We start from the raw sequence: 19,611 nt of genomic DNA, 5'->3' as shown, positions 1-19,611 counted from the left end.
GGGCCGGTTCCTGACATAATTGGTGGCAGTGGTGGGATCGTTTGGTACATTAGTACGCAGTTTAGCTCGCTATTCTGAGTACTAAAGGCTGGAAGCTTGCTAGAAGCAACTAGCCTACAGAAGTCTACTCAGTGCAGAATCTATATACGTTTTTTTTTGTTCAAAGATACACACTTGGTGTTTTGCTTTCCCTTCCCCCCCCTTTTTTTTTCTTTTATTTTTTGCAACACGATGGCTCAGAAAGCATCCAGCTATGCAAGGCAAAACAAGGAGATACTACTCAACCTGTGTGAGCACAAAGGCATCGAGACGGTGAGCGGCCAGACTAAGGAGCAGTTAGTTCGTGCGCTCGAGGAGCATGATGCGGCAGAGCAAGCCCGTGCTTCAACGTCAGCGGATGCAGCTCACGACACGACAGAGGAGGAATCGCTCCTGCCACAGAATGCGAGTGGAGACGATGTCCTGGATGATCCACCGAACTTGGAGATGACATCTCTGGAAGCCGACCTACAGCTACTAGGTTCGGCTGAGCCCGAACTGCGCCTAAAGCTGATCCTACTGCACCGACAGGCAGAGAAGGAACACGCGGAACGGCGACACCAGGCCGAGAGGGAAAGACACCAGGCCGAGAGGGAACAAGTTGCACAGCGACACCAGCTGGAGCTGGCTAAACTTCAGCAGCAGAACCGGTCTGCTGGACCCGCAGAACGCGAAGGTGAGCGAGTCTACAGAATCCCCCTGGATAAGTTCCCCGCTATGGACAAGGACTCTGACATAGACACTTTCCTACAGGGGTTTGAAAGGACTTGTCGGCAGTATGGGGTGCCCCGTGAGCAGTGGGCAAGATACCTCACACCAGGGCTGAGAGGCAAGGCCCTGGAGGCGTTTGTGAGTCTCCCCCAGGAGGAAGAAACAGACTTTGAGGCGATTAAGAAAGCCATCATTGCGCGATACCACCTCACGCCAGAGGTGTATCGAAAACGTTTCAGGACAGTGCAGCGAGGTCCTAATGACAGTTACCTGGATCATGCATGCAACCTGCGCACTGCCTTCCAGCAGTGGGTAAAAGGACTGGCGGTTGAGACCTTTGATGCCCTGCAGGAACTGATAATAAAAGACCAGTTCCTCCACACTTGTCCTGTTGAGGTCCGGCAGTTTGTACGGGACCGAGAGCCAAAGACCGTGGATGAGGCCGCGAAAGTTGCTGATGCCTACACGTCCAATCGAGCATCTGATTTTCGGAGGACTACGGCGCCCAGCTGGAAGGGAGAAAAGCCTGCGAGACCTTCTCCTCTGAGCACCCAGCGAAGCCAAGTCCCGCAGCCGCCTGGAGGTAGAACAGCCACCGTTGACACTCGGAGATGTTTTGCCTGTAACAAACCGGGTCACATCAGTGCTACGTGCCCAGAAAAGAAGAAGGAAGCCCCAAACTCTGGCGGGGCCCGGAATGCGTTGTGTGCCACCCGGAATGCAGGTAGCTATGCAGAGAATCTGCAACCTGTCACGGTTGGGGATACGGTTACCACCGGTCTAAGAGACACTGGAGCAGAGGTGACTCTAGTGCACCCCCAGCTTGTGAACCCTGAGGAGTACATTCCTGGCAAGACTATGGCTGTCAAAGGAGTTGGGGGCGTCACCCCTGCCATACCCACCGCCTTGGTCCACCTGGATTGGGGGGCCGGCAGCGGAATGAAAGAAGTGGGGGTAACGGATGCCATCCCCACGAACGTTTTGTTGGGTACTGACCTGGGACGGTTAGTGGCCCGGTATGAGCCTACTCCAAACCCCGTGGAGCCTGCATCCCCCGCAGAAGTTCAGGACTCTTGCAAGGTACTGTGTGATAATGCTGTGCAAGCGGGGAGTGCTGGTGAGGCCCCAGGGGCTACGGACTGTGTACTAGGAGCCAGCCCTAGTGAGTCTCCAGTGCCCAGGCCTGGAGGAGGACATGTTGTTACCATGAATGCAGATAATGTTGATGTAAAATGTGATGTGTTGCATAATGACATGTGTACAGTGAACGTTCCGTCAGCTGCAGTGGTGACCCGCAGTGCTCACCGGGCTGCAGCAGACGAATTGTCCACTGAAGGGGCTGATGTCACTGGGTCGGGCTCTTCCACTTCAGAGCCTGTCTCTGAGGACCCAGAGGCCTCTCAGTTTGCCACCTCCCTGGTGCCTGTGGCCGACAGCGCTGAGTTCTCCGAGGCTGTGCGACTTGATAGCAGCCTGGAAGAGCTCAGGAGTCTGGCGGACAGGGCACCGGTGGAGGGCGACAAAGTGAGGGTGTACTGGGAACACGGCAGACTGTACAGAGAGGTTATTCCCTCTGAGCCGTCTGAAGTGGAGGAGGCCGACCGGCAGTTGATTGTTCCCCACAGGTACAGGGAGCAGCTATTGAGAATAGCACATGAGGTGCCCCTGGCTGGTCACTTGGGGATCCGCAAGACCAAATCCCGGCTTGCCCACAATTTTTATTGGCCCCACATGGGGACAGATATTGCTGATTTTTGCCGGTCTTGTGTCGCCTGTCAGCGGGTCGGCAAAGCTGGTGACACCGACAAAGCCCCACTGAGGCCCTTACCCATAATAGAGGAGCCCTTCCAAAGGGTTGCTGTTGACATAATTGGGCCTCTAGCGATACCCAGCAGCACAGGGAAACGTTTCATTCTCACGGTGGTAGATTATGCAACTCGCTACCCTGAGGCTGTAGCCCTGAGCTCCATACGGGCAGACAAGGTTGCGGACGCATTGGTGCGCATTTTCTCACGGGTCGGTTTTCCCCGCGAAATGCTCACCGATCACGGCCCGCAATTCATGTCGCGCCTAATGGAATGCCTCTGTAAACAAATGCAGGTAGAACACATCATGGCCAGCCCTTACCACCCCCAGACAAATGGGTTATGTGAGCGGTTCAATGGTACTCTGAAACAGATGCTAAGGGTGTTTGTTGAATCGCAAGGGAGAGACTGGGAGCGATACCTGCCCCACTTGCTGTTTGCCTATCGTGAGGTGCCCCAGGCATCCACCGGGTTCTCACCCTTTGAGCTATTATATGGGAGGAGGGTACGCGGACCCCTCGATCTCATTCGAGAGGTCTGGGAGGGGCAGGATATGGGCCACGGGGTCTCCATAGTGGAATACGTTCTGAAGTTCCGGGAAAAGATGGACACCCTGGTGGGGTTAGTGCGAGAGAATCTGACTCAAGCCCAGGCCACCCAGAAGCAGTGGTATGACCACGGGGCTAGGGAGAGAGTTTATGAGGTAGGTCGCAAGGTATGGGTCCTAAACCCGATGCGACAGAATAAGCTGCAGGCCGCTTGGGATGGGCCCTATACCATACATAGGAAGATTAGTGATGTGACCTATGTGGTCGCGCTGGATGACCGAGGTAAGCAGCTGAAAACATACCATGTAAATATGTTAAAGGAACATCATGCTAGAACCGCTTGCGCTCTCCCTGTCTGCAGTTTGCTACCGGACGGTGAAGCAGAGGCCCTGGTTGACATCCTGGCATCCACCCAGGAAACCGACTCTGTTACCGAGGTGCAGATCAATCCGGAGTTGACAGCAGAGCAGCAGGCTGGGCTATCTGATGTGCTGATCCTTTACCGTGGTACCTTTACAGCCCGCCCTGGTCTGACCAGCCTGGCTGTACACCATGTTGACACCGGAAATAACAAGCCGGTTAGACAGTCAGCCTATAGAGTCTCCCCTGAGGTTCAGGCCCACATCAGCAAGGAGATTGAGGAAATGCTGTCACTAGGGGTGATCCAACGGTCGCACAGCGCATGGGCATCACCTGTAGTGCTAGTACCCAAACGGGACCACACCACTCGGTTCTGTGTAGATTATCGAAAACTAAATTTGATAACTGCATCAGATGCTTACCCAATGCCGAGGGTCGACGAATTGTTAGATAAGCTAGCTGGTGCGCAATATCTAACAATCGTGGATTTGAGTCGGGGATACTGGCAGGTCCCTCTAACAGCTGAGGCACGGGAGAGGTCTGCCTTTATCACCCCCTCAGGTCTGTTTGAGTTTAATGTGATGCCTTTTGGGATGAAAAACGCCCCAGCCACCTTCCAAAGGGTTGTAAATGGTCTCCTGGAGGGTTTGGAAGACTGCGCTGTCGCCTACCTAGATGACATCGCCGTGTTTAGCGCCAACTGGAACGACCACTTAGCGCAGCTGTCACAGGTTTTGGGGCGCATCACTGCAGCAGGACTAACAGTCAAGCCTAGCAAGTGTCAGATAGGCATGAAACAGGTACAGTACCTGGGACATGTGGTGGGGGGGGGAGAGCTTCGTCCAGATACTGGGAAGGTAGATGCCATTGTGTCCTGGCCCACCCCCCACACGAAGAAGCAGATTCAGTCCTTCTTAGGGACTGCGGGGTACTATAGAAAGTTTGTCCCCAGCTACAGTGCCCTCGCCAAGCCCTTGACAGACCTCACAAAAAAGAAGCTGCCCAAGCAGATTCTCTGGACACCAGAATGTGAACAGTCATTCACAGCTCTGAAGAGGGCCCTAGCCAGCCCTCCCGTGTTGCAAGCGCCAGACTTCAGCCGACGGTTTGTAGTCCAGACGGACGCCTCAGCCTTTGGCCTAGGTGCTGTATTAAGCCAGGTAAACCAAACTGGGGAAGAACATCCGATTCTGTACTTAAGTCGGAAGCTGCTACCCCGGGAGGTAGCTTACGCCACCATAGAGAAGGAGTGCTTGGCAATTGTATGGGCCCTACAAAAGCTGCAGCACTATCTCTACGGTCGTGTATTCACCGTCGTAACCGACCACAACCCTCTTAGTTGGTTACATCGGGTTTCTGGGGACAATGGAAAACTGCTGAGATGGAGCTTAGTTCTCCAACAATATAGCTTCACCATTCAACATAGGAAGGGGAGCAATCATGGGAATGCTGATGGGCTGTCCCGTCAAGCAGAACCAACAGTGTAGGTGCAGGCAGGATGATCTGGGAAGATCATCTGCCTTGCACCAAGTTAACGGCGGAGGTGTGGAGATATATTGAGGTGCTGGTGATATTAAGGATAACAGGAACATATTTCCTTCATTTTTTGACTGTAACATATGGGATTGTCTGTTAGCCAGTCTTCCTGGAATTCCGTATAAAGTGTAAATTACCTATCATTGTCTGCTTCTAATGAGGAAACCCTTAATTAGACAGTTGCTGTGAAGCCTATACAGGTGGTCAGACCATGTTGTCTGAATAATGCCTCAGATGTGTATTGGGCTTGGGAGTAATTGGTCACCTGGCCAGAGTAAACTGAAGTCTGTCTAATGTAATTCTGTATGTAGATGTCCATTACCTCTGCCCCATTGTCCAGCAGGGGAAACTGTGTCTACTGCTAATTACCTGCCAATTGAGGAAGAATAGGCTGGTCGGCATGGCTTTTGAGTCTGGTGTCAGCCATTGGGACAAGGCAAGCCTGCTAGAGTCTTGGGGGCAGGGGGAAGCTGACACCTGAATGTTTGAAATGTATTTGACAGCCTACTGGAAATTATTGAAGAGGTGAAGTCCTTTTGATACCATTTTCTACCTGTGGAAATTGAATTATTGGTGGAGTTGAAAAGCCTCATTTAACAATCTCTTGATGTAAAGACATTGTAACCTGGGGGAAATTGGGCTAAGGAAGTCTTTTGTTGGGTGTGTGGACTATAGTGGATGTTGGATCTCTGGAAATCCAATTATGACTGAGGATGTAATTAAATCCAGCTTCCCCCCCCCCGTCCACACAGGCTTACAGCCTCGAGGCGAATATTTCATTATAAAAACCAGGGGACAGCTACCTCAAGGCAGTTCTCTTCTGACGGTAGTGGCAGCCGGTCTCCTGGCCCAAGCTAGTGAACTCCTGGTCTAGCCAGACTGTGTCCGTCCACACCAAAGTCCACGATTCTTCTATCGGGATCCCTTTATTTTGGTAAGCAAAATCGCTTTGTGTGTTATCTTTGTACATTTTATCTTAGTTTCAAACTTTTTATTTTGAAAAAAGGCAATAAAAACTTCTTACAGCATTGGAATAATGCCCCCAATGGGGCAAATTTCTGAATTAAACATAGTATGTCATAAACAGAAAAATAACGGTACTACAAATATAGCAGCATTTGATACAGGTTACTCAATATAAAAATAGCAAACAAGGTCAAGGAGAGGTATATTCTAATTTTAAATGGAGAATGCACAGGATCGAAGGCCTAGTAGGGTAGAGGCGTTCATCCAAGGCTGCCATGTTTTGATGAATGATTCAAATGTGTCATTTGTGATGGCAAGCAACCTCTCCGAAATTACAATATCTAGTAAGATCTGATCTACCATTTGTATTGAGAGTGTTGGCTGTAGCCACTGTCGGGCAATATGTGATCTGGCAGCCTTGGCTATATGTTGTGCTAGACGATGTGGTGGGTGCTTCCACTTTTGAGGTTTATCTCCAAACAGGAGAAGTGCTGGGTCAGGACTTAGGGAGGTCTCAAGTGCTGTATTAATTACTGATGTGATTTTGGCCCAGAAGTTCTGAACCTTCGGACAGTACCACCATATGTGTGCTATGTCTCCAATTCTTCCACAGTTTCTAAAGCAAAGATTAGTTTTGGAGGCATCGATAGCGTGAAGTTTTAAGGGGGTGATATATGTACGATGGAGAATTTTGTAGTTTGTTTCGGTGTGGGAGTAGTAGTTACTGCCTTTTGACAGGGTAGTGCAGCACTTAGACCATCTCTCTGGAGTGAGGGTAATCCCAAGGTCCGATTCCCAAGATATCATGGTCTTAAGTTTTTGTGGTTGGGAAGGCTGTGAAAGGGTAGAGTATAGTAAGGATATGAGGCCCCCTTCTAATGGTCTAAGGTCACACCACGCCTCATATGATGAGCGTTGGGGTACAGTTGTGCCTTTTGAGCCTATGGATGTGATAAAGTGATATAACTGCATTGCTGCAAAGTATTCAGATGGTGGCATGTCCATTTTGGATTTAAACTGGTCCCATGTGGGGATCCTGCCGTTAATTACCAGGTGCTTTATTTGGGTGATTTCTTTATCCTTCCACCATTTGAAAGCTTTAGGATCCAGTCCTGGAGGAAACATAGGGTTACCAAACAGTGGGAGTATTAAGGGAATTTTTGTCTGTAATTCTTTTTTATATCTGGAGTAACGCCATATGTGGAGAGAATGGGCAGATAAGGGAGAATTGTGCTTTAATGATGCAGGTAAGGGAGTCATGGACCACTGTAATGCTGGCAAGGTGAATGGATGTAGGAGGTCGGATTCTATTTGTGCCCATAGAGGGAAATTGAATTTGGAGTGTGTCTGTGCAAGTTGTGCTATCTGGGCAGCCCTGTAGTACGTCATGAGATTAGGGACTCCCAAGCCCCCCCTCGCTCGGTTAAGATACATGAGAGTGCGATTTATACGGCTCCTTTTGTTATTATTAATAAATTTAAAGATTTCATCTTGTAGGCCTTTAAGTTTTTGCTGAGTGACTAGAATTGGAAGAGTGCGAAATAAGTAGAGCAAGCGAGGGAGAAGGTTCATACGGATTGCCTGCACTCTACCTGTCCAGGAAATGGTCGGGAGATTCCACCTCGACAAGTCCCCGATCAGTTTCGAGATCATAGGTTTGTAATTAAGCTCATAGAGATCAGTTGGGTTGGTAGAAATTTTTATCCCTAGATATGTAATGTATTTACGCTGAAGGATAAGGCCCAATGAGGACGCTAAATGCTCTGCCTGGACCTGTGGTAGATTAGTAAACATGATTTCTGTTTTGGCTACATTGAGTTGCAGGCCTGATATATGTACATTTTATCTTGTAACTATTTTTACTTTGTTTTTTTGTAATCTTTTTGTATATATTCAGTTCTGCCCTGTTCTATGTTTTTTCTGGAATATTAAATTATTATTTAATAAGTTTGACTTCTGCCGGACTAAACTAACACTCATAGCCTAGAAGAGACTGAAGTGTAACCGTGTATAAGTTTCATGCCTAATTGTACGCTTGAGCAACACTACCGTATGAAATTGTAATTGCATTGTGTGTGGGGGCGTTTGTCATACGTTGGCCTAAGCGCGCAGCTGACCCAACGTACGAACAACGCCTGTGCGAGTAGCGACAGCAGAGTGGCTAACAGTATCGTTCGGAACGACTGTTAATGGGTCTTTGCTTCACGACAGTGTAAGATTGCAACTGTGTGTGTGTGTGGGTGCGTGGCGTTCCCGTATTTGGCCTAAGCGCAAAGCTGACCCAAATACGAAAACGCGGAGTGCGCGCTGAGGACTCGACAGCAGAGTGGAAGTGTCTAGCGAACAGCTAGTGGTGGCAGTGAGAAGTGTTTGAGGGGTTCCAGCCTTGTTTGTAGCTTAAATAAGGCTGTTCCCCGCTTAATCTGGTCAAACCCGCAGTCGGGAACCGTATACGCAGGCGTGCCGCGGGCCGGTTCCTGACAGTATAGTGCTCAGTATAGCTAGTATAGTGCCCCAGTTTAGCTAGTATAGTGCTCAGTATAGCTAGTATAGTGCTCAGTATAGCTAGTATAGTGCCCCAGTTTAGCTAGTATAGTGCTCAGTATAGCTAGTATAGTGCTCAGTATAGCTAGTATAGTGCTCAGTATAGCTAGTATAGTGCCCCAGTTTAGCTAGTATAGTGCTCAGTATAGCTAGTATAGTGCCCCAGTTTAGCTAGTATAGTGCTCAGTATAGCTAGTATAGTGCCCCAGTTTAGCTAGTATAGTGCTCAGTATAGCTAGTATAGTGCTCAGTATAGCTAGTATAGTGCCCCAGTTTAGCTAGTATAGTGCTCAGTATAGCTAGTATAGTGCCCCAGTTTAGCTAGTATAGTGCTCAGTATAGCTAGTAAAGTGCTCAGTATAGCTAGTATAGTGCTCAGTATAGCTAGTATAATGCCCAGTATAGCTAGTATAGTGCCCCAGTTTAGCTAGTATAGTGCTCAGTATAGCTAGTAGAGTGCCCCAGTTTAGCTAGTATAGTGCTCAGTATAGCTAGTATAGTGCCCAGTGTAGTGCCCTGCCCCGCACGCTCCCTCCCTCCCTCCGCGGCCGCTGCTGCTGCTATTACCTGCTTTAGGCAGCGGCCGCTTCCTAATCCGGGTTCCCCTCTTCATCCTGCGGACTCCGTAACTGTATCACAGCAGCGCGCCCGGCGCTGCTGCTGTGACGATGCAGGGGCCAGGAAAGAGCGGTTCCCCTGGTAACGGCGATGCGCCGTTACCATGGGAACCGCTCTTTCCTGCCCCCTGCATCGTCACAGCAGCAGCGCCGGGCGCGCTGCTGTGATACAGTTACGGAGTCCGCAGGATGAAGAGGGGAACCCGGATTAGGAAGCGGCCGCTGAAGCAGGTAATTTAGCAGCAGCGGCGGCCGCGGAGGGAGGGAGGGGGCGAGCGAGCAGGCGGGCGAGCGAGCGGGCGGGCAGGGGGCGCAGACCACCACCCACGACTCGCATACAAGCCGACCCCCCAACTTTTGGCCCCCTTTTTGGGGGTCAAAAATTCGGCTTGTATGCGAGTATATACGGTAAGTAAGAAATGGAAAAAATTCATTATTTCTCAGATTTTGGCCACTATAGTTTGAAATTAATACATGCTACCATAATTAAAACTCATGTATTTTATTTGCCCATTTGTCCTGGTTATTACACCATTTAAATGATACCCCATTACAATTTATGGCGCCGATATTTTATTTACAAATAAAGGTGCAGTTTTTCAATTTGCGTCCATCACTATTTACAAGCTTATAATTTAAAAAAATATAATAATATACTCTCTTGACATGCATATTTAAAAAGTTCAGACCCTCAGGTAACTATTTATGTTGTGTTTTTTTAATTGTAATTTTTTGTTATTATTAAAACATTTATTTGGGTAATGTTTGGTGTGGGAGGTAAACAGCTAATTTTAAATGTAATATAATGTAATTATTTAATAAAAAATGTATGTGGGTGTAGTTTACTATTTACTACTTACAGTCAAAAAGTCCTGGAAGCAAACGATCTTGCTTCCAGGAACAAGAAAGAGGACGGGAAAGGTTTTTTTTGCAAAAAGACCGTGGCCTCTGATAAGAGACCGTCGGTTTTTCTGCGGTAGACTTAGATCGATGAATAGGAAGTATATTCCCATTGATTGATCGGGGGCTAACGGCCAGTGGCATGAGCGCGCGCGGGAGAGTGCCTCAGGCAGCAGGAGCAGCAGTCTATCTGGATGGATATATCCGTCCAGATAGACTTAAGTGTTTAAGAGGGATAATGCAATGCAAATTGACCACTTCAGTCTATCTGGACGGATATATCTGTCCAGATAGACTGTGCTGCTGAGTGAGGCGCGCAATTGCCTGAGTACTTCCGAAGATTGCCAAAGCCCAGGGGAAGGGGACAAGAGCGGTCTACAACTGCTAACGGGGGAGCCTGTGGGAGAACATGGACCCCGTCAGGACCCATAGGACAGAGCATTCCCTCTCCTTAGGTGAGTATCTGGTTTTTTTTTCACTTTAGACTCTCTTTAAAGGCACAGTGCATGCATTAAAACTGCAGTACCAGATTACGCAAGCGCTGAACTGATCATACCATATACTCGAAACTAGAAGGAAACTCTCAAGGCCCTGTCACACCAGATAGCCGTGATCGTGATTTTAAAAAAAAATGATCACGGCAATTTTGCCAAGATTTTGATGCAAGTCAATGGTGGTTTTTAAAGAGAACCCGAGGCGAGGTTCTAACAATAAAATCCCCATACAGAGGCTGGGTCTGCTTATAGAACCCAGCCTCTGTTGCTATTTAGATTCCCCCTAACCTCCCCCTGCGCTCAGCAAGACCCCATAATGTGTCAGCAGCGGCTGTGTTTACCTTTGTAATGCCAGTCTCCGCTCTCCCCCGCCACCTGCATCGCTCCGGTCCCCGCCCACGTCCCTTCCCTGCACGCTGATTGGAGGGAAGGGACGCGGGCGGGGACCGGAGCTCTGCAGGAGGCGGGGGAGAGCAGAGACTGACGTTACAAAAGTAAACACAGCCGTACAGCACGGCTGTGAATTATGGGGTCTCGCTGAGTGCAGGGGGAAGTTAGGGGGAATCTAAATAGCAACAGAGGCTGGGTTCTATAAGCAGACCCAGCCTCTGTATGGGGATTTCATTGTTAGAACCTCGCCTCAGGTTCTCTTTAAAAAAAAAAAAAAAATGAAAACAACCCTAGAAACGCCCTTTGATGTGTCTGCTGCCTCATTTTCACATAATAATTCAACATTGCACTGATTGTTCAATGTGTTTTCCCATTTACTTTTTAAAATAGATTTTCTCAAAAACTATAAGGTCTTTAAAGTAAAAAGTTCCCTAAGTTAGATATGCATAGCATAATTGGTGTAGATATATATTGGGGCTCAAATCAATCAGGATAATATCAGCCCCATTCAGTTCAAATGTGATAAAATTGGGAATTTTAGCTGCAATTTGCTGTGAGCAGAGGCATAGCAATAGGAGGTGCAGAGGTTGCGACCGCATCAGGGCCCTTGGCCTGAGGGGCCCTTACTCAACCGCAGTATGGGCTCTTTATTATTGGTCCTGTGCTAGTAATAATCACGTCTATAGATGTTTTAGAAATAGTAGTAATCATGAACAAACTGTTCCCAATCCCCATCCAGAGGCGTATCTAGGCAATATAGCGCCCATGGCAAACACTGAGATTGCGCCCCCCCCCAACCAAGTAGTCACATGCCTCCAGATTAGTAGTAGTTTTTATTAAGTAGTTACACACCTCCAGATGCAATAATTCAGTAACCAGGTGCCTGACAATAAGCATTACAGTCAGGGGCATCAAGATCAAATAATTAGGTAGCCAAGTGCGGCAGAAGTTAGATTGTAAGCGCCTCTTGCACAGCCAGCCCAATCCCCCCCCCCCTCCCCCCTCCCCACACAAGGTATACCTGCACCCCTGTAACAGAATTAGCAAATGCGTTGCAGATGACAAATGATTCCGATGAAAAATCACAACTAAATGATATCCCTGTGATGGTAAATTAGATGAGACAACAGAGTCTAACAGCATCTAATTCTGGAAATCCTGCTACTCTAACATCGTCACTCCACTAATGCCAAGCATTGCTTCATACAAGAGTCCCAGGAATCAGCCTCCTGTGATGTAAAGGAAACCTGCCTATATTGAGCAGAATAGTGAACTGTGAATAATAAAACGTGATTCTGTAATATTATACATTGTTATTATACCACCAAAAGTGTGGATGGAATCACACAAGCAAATTACAAGGAAAACAAGAGGCCCTGTAGTGACATATAGTAGAATGCAGTAAAGAGGTCCTGTAGTGACATACAGCAGAATGCAGTAAAGAGGCCCTGTAGTGACAGAGTAGAAAGCAGTAAAAAGGGCCCTGTAGTGACATATAGCAGAATGCAGTAAAGAGGCCCTGTAGTGACATAGAAGAATGCAGTAAAGAGGCCCTGTAGTGACATAGAAGAATGCAGTAAAGAGGCCCTGTAGTGACATAGAAGAATGCAGTAAAGAGGCCCTGTAGTGACATATAGCAGAATGCAGTAAAAAGGGCTCTGTAGTGACATATAGCAGAATGCAGTAAAGAGGCCCTGTAGTGACATAGAAGAATGCAGTAAAAAGGCCCTGTAGTGACATAGAAGAATGCAGTAAAGAGGTCCTGTAGTGACATAGAAGAATGCAGTAAAGAGGCCCTGTAGTGACATAGCAGAATGCAGTAAAGAGGTCCTGTAGTGACATATAGCAGAATGCAGTAAAGAGGTCCGTATAGAGACATATAGCAGAATGCATTAAAGAGGCCTTGTAGTGACATATAGCAGAATGCAGTAAAGAGGCCCTGTAGTGACATATAGAAGAATGCAGTAAATAGGCCCTGTAGTGACATATAGCAGAATGCAGTAAAGAGGCTCTGTAGTGACATATAGCAGAATGCAGTAAAGAGGCCCTGTAGTGACATATAGCAGAATGCAGTAAAGAGGCCCTGTAGTGACATATAGCAGAATGCAGTAAAGAGGCCCTGTAGTGACATATAGCAGAATGCAGTAAAGAGGCCCTGTAGTGACATATAGCCGAATGCAGTAAAGAGGCCCTGTAGTGACATATAGCAGAATGCAGTAAAGAGGTCCTGTAGTGACATATAGCAGAATGCAGTAAAGAGGCCCTGTAGTGACATATAGCAGAATGCAGTAAAGAGGCCCTGTAGTGACATATAGCAGAATGCAGTAAAGAGGTCCTGTAGTGACATATAGCAGAATGCAGTAAAGAGGCCCTGTAGTGACATATAGCAGAATGCAGTAAAGAGGCCCTGTAGTGACATATAGCAGAATGCAGTAAAGAGGTCCTATAGTGACATATAGTAGAATGCAGTAAAGAGGCCCTGTAGTGACATATAGCAGAATGCAGTAAAGAGGCCCTGTAGTGACCTATAGTAGAATGCAGTAAAGAGGACCTGTAGTGACATATAGCAGAATGCAGTAAAGAGGCCCTGTAGTGACGTATAGCAGAATGCAGTAAAGAGGCCCTGTAGTGACATATAGCAGAATGCAGTAAAGAGGCCCTGTGGTGACATATAGCAGAATGCAGTAAAGAGGTCCTGTAGTGACATATAGCAGAATGCAGTAAAGAGGCCCTGTAGTGACATATAGCAGAATGCAGTAAAGAGGCCCTGTAGTGACATATAGCAGAATGCAGTAAAGAGGTCCTATAGTAACATATAGTAGAATGCAGTAAAGAGGCCCTGTAGTGACATATAGCAGAATGCAGTAAAGAGGCCCTGTAGTGAAATATAGCAGAATGCAGTAAAGAGACCCTGTAGTGACATATAGCAGAATGCAGTAAAGAGGCCCTGTAGTGACATATAGCCGAATGCAGTAAAGAGGCCCTGTAGTGACATATAGCAGAATGCAGTAAAGAGGCCCTGTAGTGACATATAGCAGAATGCAGTAAAGAGGCCCTGTAGTGACATATAGCAGAATGCAGTAAAGAGGTCCTATAGTGACATATAGTAGAATGCAGTAAAGAGGCCCTGTAGTGACATATAGCAGAATGCAGTAAAAAGGGCTCTGTAGTGACATATAGCAGAATGCAGTAAAGAGGCCCTGTAGTGACATATAGCAGAATGCAGTAAAGAGGCCCTGTAGTGACATATAGCAGAATGCAGTAAAGAGGTCCTATAGTGACATATAGTAGAATGCAGTAAAGAGGCCCTGTAGTGACATATAGCAGAATGCAGTAAAAAGGGCTCTGTAGTGACATATAGCAGAATGCAGTAAAGAGGCCCTGTAGTGACATAGAAGAATGCAGTAAAAAGGCCCTGTAGTGACATAGAAGAATGCAGTAAAGAGGTCCTGTAGTGACATAGAAGAATGCAGTAAAGAGGTCCTGTAGTGACATAGCAGAATGCAGTAAAGAGGCCCTGTAGTGACCTATAGTAGAATGCAGTAAAGAGGCCCTGTAGTGACCTATAGTAGAATGCAGTAAAGAGGACCTGTAGTGACATATAGCAGAATGCAGTAAAGAGGCCCTGTAGTGACATATAGCAGAATGCAGTAAAGAGGCCCTGTAGTGACGTATAGCAGAATGCAGTAAAGAGGCCCTGTAGTGACATACAGTAGAATGCAGTAAAGAGGCCCTGTAGTGACATATAGCAGAATGCAGTAAAGAGGCCCTGTGGTGACATATAGTAGAATGCAGTAAGGAGGCCCTGTAGTGACATATAGCAGAATGCAGTAAAGAGGCCCTGTGGTGACATATAGTAGAATGCAGTAAAGAGGCCCTGTAGTGACATATAGCAGAATGCAGTAAAGAGGCCCTGTGGTGACATATAGTAGAATGCAGTAAAGAGGCCCTGTAGTGACATATAGCAGAATGCAGTAAAGAGGCCCTGTGGTGACATATAGCAGAATGCAGTAAAGAGGCCCTGTGGTGACATATAGCAGAATGCAGTAAAGAGGCCCTGTGGTGACATATAGCAGAATGCAGTAAAGAGGCCCTGTGGTGACATATAGCAGAATGCAGTAAAGAGGCCCTGTAGTGACATATAGCAGAATGCAGTAAAGAGACCCTGTGGTGACATATAGCAGAATGCAGTAAAGAGGCCCTGTAGTGACATATAGCAGAATGCAGTAAAGAGGCCCTGTGGTGACATATAGCAGAATGCAGTAAAGAGGCCCTGTGGTGACATACAGCAGAATGCAGCAGGGGTTAGATTATAAGGAGGAGGGGTGAAGTGCTCACCTCTACCACTGACATTCCCGGCTCTCTGTTCCTGGACCTGGCTTAGAGTTAGATGTTCGCCACCTCCGCATCTTGTGCGTTCCTCCCATGCTAGATGCCTCCGGTGGCCGGTCTTCCGCGCCCCCGCCCGCCGGCTCTCTGTCCCTGCTGTCTAACTTTAGTTTAGCAGCAAGAGGCGAGACAGAGAGGGCGCACACTTCCCGTCCGGTGCGCTTCAAATGCAGGAAGTGGTTGATGACGTCACTTCCGCATGTGACGCGACGGTGTATGGAGTGTGCCCTCTCTGTCTCGCCTCTTGCCGCTAAAGTAAAGTCTGACAGCAGGGACAGAGAGCCGGCGGGCGGGGGCGCGGAAGACCGGAGGCAGCATGGGAGGGAAGCGCAAGATGCGGAGGTGGGAAGGAACGGGGGAGGGGGCGCGGGGGACCGGAGGCATAGTAGAAGAGCGGCAAGGATGCAGAGGTGGCAGGCAGCATGGGGGCAGGCATGGCGCCCATGGTGTGCTGGCGCCCATGGCACTAGCCATGCCTGCACCCCTCTAGATCCGCCACTGTCCCCATCCCCTTCTTGCACCTCTGACACTGGTCGTCCTTGGCAGGTTTTGGTGTACCTTATCATCAATTGTTATGTATAGAGTACTTGGTGGGGTGGGGGGGGGATGTAAATCTTGCACTTGATCAAGTGTGGGAATTTCGTCTGCTCATCCCTGTTGATATACCCTTTAGTGATAATTCCTATAGTGATAGACCCCCTGTGGCATATGTCTAATGCTGGGAATACACGTTTCGTTTTTGCCTTCGTTTTAGCCTTCGTTTCGATTGTGCCTTTTGTCCTTTTCGATCCCGAAGTAATCGATCATACGGTTAATATCACCACCCACGGTTTCGTTTTTTTTTTTTCGATTCTGATGGTTTCGTTTTTCCAATGATCGAAGGCTGCAAAGAAACTAAACGTAGTACAGGGACGGACGGCATAAACGAATATATAATCGATCTGAACAGCCATCAAGCCTACCAATGGTTCGATTAGATGGATAAAGAGAGATAATATCAAACATGTTCGATCACTAGTCGTTCGTTTTTGGGGTCTATTAATCGAAACTATAATGAGATTATGACTATTTTCACATACGTTTTCAACACTCAATTCGTTTACCGAACGAATCGAAGGCTAAAACGAAGGCAAAAACGAAACGTGTATTCCCAGCATTAGTGGCAATCGCCACAGTTATAATCCCCATAGTGACAGACTGGACCACAATCTATTCAGGGTTCTGTGGAGTTTTTGGAACCAGTACTTTTACCTGGACTAATTTTTACTGTAAAAAAGCAATCAGTAAAATCATTCTGCGGTATTTTTTGATCAATCACTGTGTAAAGGTGCGTCTGAGTGTATTTATTTGTGCCCACAGGTTTTTCACCAGGCTTCCATCAAAGTAACGGAGGAGGGAACGTACTGGATTGGTGCGACGCCTTCAAATGGTGTCAAACTTATTAGCGCAGTTCCTAAATTCAAAGTCGATTCTCCATTCCTGGTGATATTTTTTGACAAGAAGACTGACACCATTGCCGGTATAGGCCGAGTCACCGATCCAACTTCAAGCTCATTTCATGTGGAAGAGGAGGAAGAGGAGGAAGACCAGTGTGCTGAAGTGAAAGGAAAATAAAACTAATAATGGGTATAATAAAATCCCATCCCATAATAAAGGGGACTTACTGAACACTTCCTGTTTTGTATTTTTTTTTGTCAATTTTTTTAGTTTTTAGGCAAGTAACTTGTCTATATATCTTATCTAAAGTTTAGATAGTTTTCACAGCAAATCTAGCTTCAAACAGCTTCAATAGAAAATGATTATTTCTTCCTGTGATACAATGACAGCAGCCATGTTATTTGTAAACATTACACACAGGCAAGCTTATCTGTATCTTGAACATTCAGCCTGTGAAAAAAAACTAATCCCCCCTCCTCCCCTCTGCCTCTGAAATCAATGGCTAGTAACACCTCCTCCTCCTCCTGCCCAGACTGAGCTCCCATGAGCCCTTGCTAGTGCCAAGGCTTTCTGAAAACCTGTGGGCGTGGTTTATTTAGTTTATAGGTAATTAGAGTATCAAAACAAAAACAAAAAAGTATTTGGCTTGAGGAATGCCCTACAAACAATAGGAAAGGAACACAATTATGCAATGAGTAAAAGTTCACCTCGGATCCACTTTAAGCCTGTGTAAAAAAAACAAAAAACAGTTTTACTCACATGGGGCTTCTTCCAGCCCCCTGCAGCTGTCCTGTGCCCTTGCAGTCACTCTCGGATCCTCCTGTCCCCTGCCGCCAGCCACTTTCTAAGCTGACAGGCTTACTGCACCAGCGCAGGCCTGGCCACGCGTCTCCTTCTACGCGTTCCTGTCCGCAAAAGCGTCCTGCGCGCTATTACGGACGTGAACATGTAGAGGCCTACATGTGGCCAGGCCTGTCAGCAAAACAAAGTAGCTGGCGGCGGGGCACAGGAGGATTCAAGAGTGACTGCGGGGGCACGGGACAGCTGCAGGGGACTGGTAGAAGCCCAGGTGAGCGAAACTAATTTTTTCCCCCAGCTAAGTGCCTATTTTAAATGTTCCAAGTGTTCATCTATAGCTGGGTTACACTGTAGCAATTAAAAAAAATAGCATATTTGCATGTAGCTGCATGAACACTATCCAAAAATTGATCTGTGCTACCGGCGGTGAGAGCAGAGGCGTAATTAAGGTTTTTAGCACCTGGGGACAAAGTCCGTTTTTGCGCCCCTCGTGACAAGGGGTGAACCATAAGGGGGTCCATCATGCTTTACCAGAGATGTTTCAGTTTTAGAATAATTTCCTACATGACCGATCTGCACATGATTAACAACAGGATCGATTTTCAGATCAGCACTGCACAAAATTGATCCTGTTCTTGATCATAATAGCAGATCGGACACGCCGGAAATGATCAATTTGACGCTACTGGCACTGCATTCCACCTGAATCCTTCCGTGTTTCAACTCCAATAGTCTGTGGCTGTGCATGCCCCGAGGTCTGTCCATGTTCAACACAGACATCAGTGAATCAGGACTATGCCTGTGATGGTGGGACATCACCAGAGCCGGGACAAGGTCCTCCTCCAGCACCCAAGGCTGAGACCGTGCACCCCTCCATCCCTCCCACCCCAACCGTCACACACTGATTGCTATTAGACTAAGAGGCACCCCAGGGCCTTTGACACCTGAATCTCTAGTTATCTGGCTTGCAGTCACTGCCATGTATTCCCATTTCTTATTTGCCTCTGCTTCAAACGCAATAGGGGAATGACAGCTAAGTAAGTTCCGCACCCCCTCATACACTGCGCCCTGAGGCTAGAGCCTCTCTCGCCTCTGCCCGGCGCCCCCTCCTACGCTGCGCCCTGAGGCTTGAGCCTCTCTCGCCTCTGCCTCGGCCCGGCCTTGGACATCACCACGAAAAGGTGCTGAGGGGGTAGTGACTGAGGATAGAATGGGGAAGAAAGGAGAAGATGAGGAGGGGAAGAGGAAGAACCTGAGACTGGGAGAATTGAGTGGGAAGGGGAACATAGAGCTCAGCAAGGTTCCCAGCCAGGGCCGAGGTAGAGGCAAGAGAGGCTGCAGCAGGGCGCAGTGTTGGAAGGGGAGCACAATTCACTCAGCTATCATTCCCCTATTGTGTTTGAAGCAGAGAGAAATAAGAAAAGGGGATACATGGCAGTGACTGCAAGCCAGATAACTAGAGATTAAGGTGTTGGGATGTTTGGGGCTCTGGGGCGCCTCTTAGTCTAATAGCAATCAGTGTGATGGCTGGGGTGGTAGGGATGAGGGGGCGCACTTTGGTGTCTCAGCCTTGGGTGCTGAAGGGCCTTGTCCCAGCTCTGTTCCCAGCAGTGCAAGTCCTGAATCATTTAGGACCAGGAATGCCCTGGCATGGTGCACATCTGCAAAGTACATAAAATGTCAGCACCGTGGAGTCGCCTAAAAAAAAACTAAAATAAACACAAACCTAGAGAAAGAAATAATAAATATGTAAATCTCAAAGGTACAGAAGTAATAGATAACTATTCTTTTGAAACATAAATCTATATATATATATAAAATCAGATGTACCGTATGTATGTGTCTGTGTACTGTGTGTATGTGTGTATGTGCCGCAATCACTCGAAACCGGCTTGACCGATTTGAACGAAACTTGGTATACAGCAGTGGTGGGCCAAAATTTCGCATATGCAAAATTTTGCATCAAAATTCGCAATTACGCATCGTAATCCTAATGCGAATTTTCAGAGAAAATTGTTATTACTTTCAAAATTGTGTGTCATTTTCGCGAAATTTCACATGATTTTTGTGCCGATTT

At 47.4% G+C, this 19,611-nt stretch overlaps 1 protein-coding gene across 1 annotated transcript in view; it reads left to right on the top strand.

Annotated features, from left to right (window-relative positions):
• The window catches only part of LOC137533625 (alpha-1-antitrypsin-like protein GS55-MS), a 72,758-nt gene extending 55,845 nt beyond the window's left edge, over positions 1 to 16,913 (top strand). Inside the window, exon 6 of the mRNA XM_068254968.1 lies at positions 16,659 to 16,913. Coding sequence (XP_068111069.1) covers positions 16,659 to 16,913 — 255 coding nt within the window. The remainder of the gene's footprint in view (positions 1 to 16,658) is intronic.
• The last annotated feature ends 2,698 nt before the right edge of the window (positions 16,914 to 19,611 follow it).

This window comes from Hyperolius riggenbachi, chromosome 9, assembly GCF_040937935.1.
Source record: "Hyperolius riggenbachi isolate aHypRig1 chromosome 9, aHypRig1.pri, whole genome shotgun sequence".
In the NCBI taxonomy this organism is placed as follows: Eukaryota; Metazoa; Chordata; class Amphibia; order Anura; family Hyperoliidae; genus Hyperolius; species Hyperolius riggenbachi.
Note: the sequence above shows the minus strand (reverse complement) of the source record. Positions and strands in the feature narration are given on the sequence as shown.